At 46.3% G+C, this 7,990-nt stretch overlaps 1 protein-coding gene across 3 annotated transcripts; it reads left to right on the top strand.

Moving 5' to 3' along the window:
• The first annotated feature begins 2,989 nt into the window (after positions 1–2,989).
• Positions 2,990–5,972, top strand: LOC144705558 (F-box family protein). 3 transcript variants are annotated; one of them, XM_078578311.1, is made up of 2 exons: positions 2,990–4,236; positions 5,232–5,972. In XM_078578311.1, exon 1 carries the CDS (start codon positions 3,042–3,044, stop codon positions 4,215–4,217), a length of 1,176 nt encoding a protein of 391 aa, XP_078434437.1. In that variant the 5' UTR covers positions 2,990–3,041; the 3' UTR covers positions 4,218–4,236; positions 5,232–5,972. The 3 variants fall into 3 exon arrangements, with proteins under 3 accessions (XP_078434437.1, XP_078434436.1, XP_078434435.1); XM_078578310.1 differs by lacking the exon at positions 5,232–5,972 and adding an exon at positions 5,206–5,224; XM_078578309.1 differs by lacking the exon at positions 5,232–5,972 and adding an exon at positions 4,381–4,610.
• The last annotated feature ends 2,018 nt before the right edge of the window (positions 5,973–7,990 follow it).

The raw sequence follows: 7,990 nt of genomic DNA, 5'->3' as shown, positions 1-7,990 counted from the left end.
CTGTTCTTCCGATGCCCGAAGGCCCAGGCTGTGTGGCAGGCGGCCGGGGTGGGTAGCGTTGACCCCGCTACTGAAGAGGACTTTTGGAACTCCATCAGTGGTGGGCTGTTCCGCCGGGAGCCGGAGTGGCAACGGATCTTCGCCCACCTTTGGGCGATATGGCTACACCGAAATGAAGTCATCTTCAAGGGGAGGCCTCCCTCCGTCGATGCTATTCTGCACGATGCTAGGGGATTGGCAAATTTTTGGAAGAGAGGTGGCTGTGGCCCCCTGATTTCGTCCCCCTTGTAATGTATGACTTGATTTTCTATGTCATTATATCAATGGCAACGGGGGGCCCCTATTCTGGGGGACTCTCTCTATTTTCCTCAAAAAAAAAAAAAAATCTCGTGCATGATCTTTGTTTTCCTTCATCGATTTCAGGATTCTTGCAAATAGGCAGTCAGCTGCTCGATCAAAGGAGAGGAAGATCCGTTACACCAGCGAGTTGGAGAGGAAGGTTCAGACTCTCCAAACGGAAGCCACCACTCTCTCTGCTCAACTTACCATGCTACAGGCACAGAAAATACCTCTAACATTCATCGATTTATCCGTAGATCAACCATATTAGCATATACAAATTCAATCATCTTCAAGTTTATTCATCTTTCGGGGAAATTAAATCATATTTATACTGTTTTTTTCTGTGGACATGGAGCCGCCATATGACACGTGCTTGTTAATTTTTCATTAGATCAACGATATTTGCATACATAAATTCAAATATCTTCAAGTTTATTCATCTTTTCTGGACATTAAATCATGTTTGATCTATTTTTCTGTTGACATTGAATCACCTTAGGACTTATACTTGTCAATTTCTCCTTAGATCAACCATTTTTGCGTGCATAAATTCTCTTATCTTCTGGTTTAATCATGTTTCCGGGAAATTAGATCATATTTATACCTTTTTTCTGTGCACATTGAACCACCATACGATTTATACTAGTCGATTTCTCCATAAATCAACAATATTTGTTTGCGCACATAAATTCATTTATCTTCAACTTTATTCGTCTTTCGGGGAAATTAAATCATATTCATCCTATCTTTTCTGTGGAGATTGAATCACCGTCTGACTTTGTAATTTCTCTACAAGTCAGTCAATTTCCATCTATAAAAATATTCATCTTCACGTTTATTCATTTTTTGGGGAAAACAATCTTATTTGTACTGTATTCTATATTCAGCAATTCTCCATAGATACCAAGGTTCTACTAAAATTCAGAAATTAAATTGTATTTATGCTGGTTTTGGGCGGTCTTGGAACAACCCTATGACTCATCGATTTTCCCGTGATTGACCAAGTTTCCTTCTATAACTATATTTACGTTCAATTTTATTCGTCTCTGTGTAAATTAAGCCATATTTATACTGTTTTCTCCGACTTATTTAATTTCAAAAACAATATATCCACCGATCAAAAACAATTTTCCTTCCAGAAGCTTACTAACATTTAATTTCTTTCATCTTCTGGGGGAATTAAATGACTGTTATAACTTTTTCTCCATGAAATTAAAATCAAAATTATTCATAATCAGAGAGACACCACTGGATTAACATCCGAGAACAAGGAGCTGAAGCTACGACTTCAGGCTATGGAGCAGCAAGCTCATCTTCGTGACGGTACTCACCCCCTCTTTCTTTTAATTTCGTTTTTGCCCTTGTTTCGTCTACACTTTCTTTGCGTTGAAAGAAAGAGGAAAGAACACACGAAAACGGCAATCAACTTGATTTTTTTATCTGGTGATTTTGTAAAAGTTTGATAATTTTGAGGAATTTCTGAATATGAGCAGCCATCAACGAGGCTCTTAGGGAGGAGCTTCGGCGGCTGAAATTGGCGGCGGGTCAACTCCGGCTGGTCAACGGCGGTTCCTTTTCTGGCGGGTCAACGCAATTCGTACAGTCTTCGCCACAAAATACGCCGCACTTCATGTGAGTAATAGGTGGGGCCAACTAGGAAATTTCTAATATCCCCAGTTTCCTACATTTATTGTAAAGATATACCCTACCCCTTCCTCGGTCCACAGCCTATATGTAACCTTACCAATATCTTATTATATTCAATAAACTTTTGCCCAGGAATAATCTTAAAATATTATTATAAGACTACTTCCAAGTTACCTCGGTGGTCATCCGTCAGTCCTAGACATGGTTGTTCTGTTCTGTTCGTTTTAAATGAACAAAATATTTGCAAAAAAAAACCGCATATGGCCTTGTTCTTTGTTCTGTTTTTTTTTTTCAAAAACAAACAAAATTTGCACATTTGCACAAATTCGCTCAAATTCGCACAATTGCACAAAACTAAAACAAAATTCGCACAAAGCGAACAAAAGATTGCACACGGGTCTGTGCAATCTTAACCGTAGTTTTATAATGTTTATAGATCTCATGCCAGATGACGGCATGGAACGGTGGGCGCGAAGGCTTTTGTTCTGTTTTTTTGTGCTGAGGACACGATGGATGACTGATTGACGGTTGACAGGCTGTAATTCTTCCCCCAACCTTACCGAGAACTGGCCGACTCGTCCCAACCCCTCATCCGCCTTTAGAGATGCGACAGTGACGGGGGCCTTGGATGCGTGACGTGATGGGACGGCCCTCACGAACGAAGGCCATGACAGATTCTTAAAAATAAGGGAGAGAAATAGAGCGCGCGATGCAACGTCACGGATTTTACCAAAATCCGTGGACGCGTGACGGGACGATGACGTGACGAAATTTTGTCACGTTACCGTCCGTCACGAATCGTCATCCGTCCCGTCCCGGACGTGCCATTGGCTAGCTTCAGGTGGCGTCGGCTTATCCGGTGGAGCTTTTCTCCTTTCCGGATCGCACAAAAGGCGCGCGGTATTTAATTTAATAACATCCAGAGGGGAAAATCTTAACCGTAGAGAGTCCCGCGGGGCAGCAGACCGCTCTCCGGGACTCTTCTTGTAATACGGATTTCCCCCGAAACCTGCGAGGAAGAAGAAGAAGAAGAAGGGGGGAAATCTTCGGCCATGGCGACGATCTCGAGATCTCCCTCGGAGAAGAAGGAAGAAGAAGAAGAAGAAGAAGAAGAAGACGGGGTATGCCATATCCAGAGCCTTCCGGACGACTCTCTGCACCAGATCTTCTCACATCTTCCCCTTCGCGAGGTCCTGGCGTGCCGCTGCGTGTGCAGGCGCTTCCGCGAAACCCTAGCCTGCCCGCCATTCATCGACCTCGTCCCGCCGCTCAGACTGCTCGCCCTCCGTCATCCGCACCGCCACGCGTCGTCCGCGGACCTCCACTGCTTCGATCCGTCCCAGAACCGCTGGATCCGGCTCCCCCTCGCCTTCCTCCCCTTCCCGTCATCCGTCCCCGTCACCGCCTCCCCCTCGCTGCTCTACCTCTGGGCCGACTCGAGCTCCGACCCCAAGCAGTCGGCCAAGACGCTGGTGCTCTGCAACCCCCTCACGAGGAGCTTCCGCGCGCTGCCGCAGCTGGGCTCGGCGTGGTCGCGCCACGGCACGGTGCTCGCGGCCGCGACGGGCCACGTCCTGGTGCTGGCCGAGCTCGCGGCGCTCTGGTTCGCCCCCGGCTCGCCGCAGTGGCTCACCTTCTCCCTCGGCCTGCCGTCGAAGCCGCGCAGCCCGGTGCTCGTCGGCGACGCCGTCTTCGTGCTCTGCGACGTGGGCTCGCCGTGGCGGAGCCAGTGGAAGCTCTTCTCCTGCCAATTGCGCGAAATTGGGGGCCCCCGGGTGTGGGATCGGATCGAGCAGCTCGATTGGGGGGATGTTCTTGAGATCCTGAAGCGGCCCAGGCTGATCAGGGGCACCGGGCAGAGGAGAATTCTCATGGTTGGGGGGCTGCGCTCGTCCTTCGCGGTCGACGCGCCATGCTCTACGGTGCTGATCTTGAGGCTGGACTTGGGCTCGCTGGAGTGGGACGAGGCGGGCCGAATGCCGGTGGAGATGTACAGGTGCTTCGGCGGCGCCGGCGCCGCCGGAGGATTGAACAAGGTGAAGGTGTTCGGGGCCGACGGCCGGGTGTGGTTCTCGGGGAGGAAGGTGAAGGGGAGGCTGGCCATGTGGGAGGAAGACGATGCGAGGAAGCCCGGGGGAGAGTGGAGATGGGTCGACGGCGCGCCCGGCCATGGCGACGGCGTCTACCGCGGGTTCGTCTTCAATGCTGACCTCGGCGCGGTTCCTTGACCGAACCTCCTCCTCCTCTGTATGTCAATTCCTTTCCTCTTTTTTGGTGAATTTGCTTGTTCTTATCATTCATCTTTTTTTTGTGTCATCAATATCATCATCATCATTTTCTTCTTCCTCTAATTATCTGCAACTAATCATTTTTTGGCCTTTGATCTGGAAGGATTCATCGTTGCGCCATTTGAATTTGATCTGTTTGTCCTGATGTCATCACCTCCATCGGCATCATCTTCTTCTTCCTTTAATCGTATTGTAACCCACCATTTTTAGCCCCTTGAGCTGAAAATTTTCATCGCTGCCTGCTGTGACTTTGTGATCTATACGACCTGATATCATCGCCTCCATGGCCATGATCGTCTTCTTCCTTTAATCATATGGAACCCTCCATTTTAGGATCCTTGAGCAGAAATTTTCACCTTGCCTGCTGTGAATTAATGATCTATATGACCTGATATCATCGCCTCCATCGCCATGATCATCTTCTTCCTTTAATCATACGGAACCCACCATTTTTGGACCCTTGAGCTGAAATTGTCACCTGGCCTGCTGTGAATTAATGATATCTATGACCTGATATCATGACCTCCATCGCCACCATCTTCTTCTTATCTAATCATCTTGAACACAGCATTTTTGGCCCTTTGAGCTGAAAATTTGCATCTTTGCCCGCATTTAAATAATGATCTCTATGACCTCATATGTCTGCTTTGACCTCGGCATATTGTTTCCTTGGCCGTGCCAGTTCCTCCAAGTCGATGTTAATAGCTGAGATTATTGAAGATAGGACAATCTAGAGGGAGAAGGCAGAGTGATGAGAGGAACCTGATGCCGTGGGATCGAGGGAATAACTCTAGAAAATCAGTTTAATAACTCATTTTCATTTACTCTGCTTTAAAATATGCAGACAGACTGTTATATTTTTTCCATTAAACTCCCAAATAAAGTTGAGTGTACCGATTGAACCTAACAGTCTAATATCCCTCTAAAGCTGGTAATAATGTACTTCATTGCCAGCTTGGAGGTTGAGCACAGGATAGAGAAGACCGTACTAATGATATGGCACCTCTGATCGCATGGTAGCAACTGTTGATGTCGCATTGGTCGTTAGCGTGGCACTGCATGCTGATGTAAAGGTGTGGCCTACCTGATGGCATGGCCTGCCTAAGTGGTTTCTCTGCCAAAGTGGCTTTTTGTGGTGAGGCATTGGCGCCGATGTGTCCCTGCCGCTGTCATGGCGCCATTGCCAATGCGTCTCTTGCAGCCCAGCTATGAATCAGCTAAGCTATTCGCATGGTGCTACTTTGGAGCTGTGATGCTCTATCCATGGTCATACCTGTAGTCATCAACGGAGTCCTCGCTGCAGTTTTTGTGCTGTCAAACCTACGGCCAATGCCGCAAGGTCGTATCTGTCGTCAACACTACAGTCTTCAGCACAATCAAACCTGTGATCAAACTGCCAGTCTTCCTGGCATTCAACACTATGGTTATTTAAATCTCCTGTCAATGCTGAGGTGCTCCGCTGCATTCCTTGAGTCGTCAACGCCATGGTCATCTAACACAGTTATAGTTCCGGATTGTCCCGGACATGGACGATGGATGGGACGGGACGAATTTCGTCTCGTCCGACGTCCGGATTCAGTGTAGGGACGAAGGACGAGACAAATTTTTGTCCGACGGTACGAAAACCGTCCCCTCCTGTCCTCCTGGGATGAATTTTTGTACCGTCCAGGGAAAAAACCATACCGTCCCTTGTCCCGGACGAAAAAAAAACATTTGATTTTTTTAATACATTAATATAGATTTTTCTAAGTTTTTTAGGGAAATATGGAGGAGAGAGAATCCAAATGGACAAATGTATAAATATTTCTGAGCGGCGTCAATTTGCACAGGTAAAGAAATACAAGGACTTTGATGCAAATTTTCATAGCGGGGCCACATGGCTACATCTCAACCATCGGATGTGAATCTGGCTGTTTTTAGTCCACATTCGTTCGTCCATGGTCCGAGACCTCCGGACTGACGGTTTTTTCATCCCACGAGACTAAAACCGTCCCGTCCGGTGGTCCCCGGGATGAATTTTCGTCCCAAATTTCGTCCATACCCTTGGACGGGATAATTTTTTCGTCCCAGGACGAAAAAGTCGTCCCGTCCGCGTCCCTGAACTATAGACACAGTTTGGCCAGTGCCGAGATCAACGCTATGGTCGTGGTGAATCCCACAGTCCTGCCACAGACTTGCCTAGGTCCCACAGTCCTGCCACAGACTTGGCTAGGTCTTGCCGCAGTCCAGCCTGTGTTTCTCTCGCCACAGTCTGGCCTTGGCCGCGCTTCGGCAAACATTTGTAGGGCATGACTTGAGTTCTGTAGCCCATGCCCATATCAGCATTGTCTTGAACACCCTCTAGGTATGGGCAATAGGTCTGCCTTGTGCTTCAGCTCTGGCACACCTGCTCTAAGTTTTGGATGACAGGAGAAAGCAAGAGAATAACCCTTAGAAAATCAGTAGAATAGTTCATCTTCATCTACATTCTATCTGCCTTAAATAGGTAGATGGACTATTACAACATTACATTAAACTTCCTAATGAAGTGGGGAGTGGCATTGTAATCTTACAGTCTAACTCTAGGTTATTAAATGATGGAAAACTAATGTTTCGTAGCAAATTGCTTGCTTATAAATTGATATTGAACGATGACTGGTACGTATAGAAGCAGAAGAAAGACAGAGACAGATAAGCAATTTTATTCACTGGTGTCACAAATGTTTTAACATTCATATATTTACTAATGGTAATTTTACATGAGGATTTTAAGATGCACTATTCTTCTACCATCATCAACTTGGTTTTTAGACTCTATAGTCCTGGTGAGAAACTGACATCAAGTCCTATATGTTAAACGAATTTCATCAAGTCATGCATACTTTTGAATAAAATGGATACTCATAGTTTATGCAGAGAAGCTGTTGTTTTACCTTCGTTAAACACCCAGTATACAAAAATAAATGATAATGAATAGTATCCAAGAAAAAAGATGGCCAGTATTGAGCTTTAGAGAAATGCTATGGTGGGCCTGACTTCTCTCACATGACTTCTCATTCAGCCACTGCTTTTATTTCCCCAACAGTAGCAACTTGTCTCTCTGGCTACAATCTTCTCCAAGAATCTACTTTAAAACTCCGGGAAACTAAGAGGGAGGGAGGGAGGGAGGGAGAGAGAGAGAGAGAGAGAGAGAGGAAGGAAGAAAGAGAGAGAGAGAGAGAGAGAGAGAGAGAAAGAGAGAGAGAGAGAGAGAGAGAGAAAGAAAAAGAGAGAGAGAGAGAGAGAGAGAGAGAAAGAAGAAGGAAGAAAGAGAGAGAGAGAAAGAGGAAGGAAGAAAGAGAGAGAGAGAGAGAGAGAGAGAGAGAGAGAGAGAGAGAGAGAGAGAGAGAGAGAGAGAGAGAGAGAGAGAGAGAGAGAGAGAAAGAGAGAGAGAGAGAGAGAGAGAGAGAGAGAGAGAGAGAGAGAGAGAGAGAGGAAGAGAGAGAGAGAGAGAAAGAGGAAGGAAGAAAGAGAGAGAGAAAGAGGAAGGAAGAAAGAGAGAGAGATAGAAAGAGGAAGGAAGAAAGAGAGAGAGAGAGAGAGAGAGAGAAAGAGGAAGGAAGAAAGAGAGAGAGAGAGACAGAGAGAGATAGAAAGAGAGAGAGACAGAGAAAGAAAGAGAGAGAGAGAGAGATAAGGAAGGAAGACAGAGACAGACAGAAACAGAGACAGAGAAAAGAAAAGAGAGGCATCAT

The sequence above is a fragment of the Wolffia australiana genome, chromosome 7 (assembly GCF_029677425.1).
Source record: "Wolffia australiana isolate 7733 chromosome 7, ASM2967742v1".
NCBI lineage: Eukaryota > Viridiplantae > Streptophyta > Magnoliopsida > Alismatales > Araceae > Wolffia > Wolffia australiana.
This window is presented reverse-complemented; position numbering and strand designations above follow the sequence as displayed.

What these genes read in the sequence shown, in the direction of transcription:
- LOC144705558 (XM_078578311.1), top strand. Translation starts at nt 3,042, where the DNA reads ATGGCGACGATCTCGAGATCTCCCTCGGAGAAGAAGGAAGAAGAAGAA.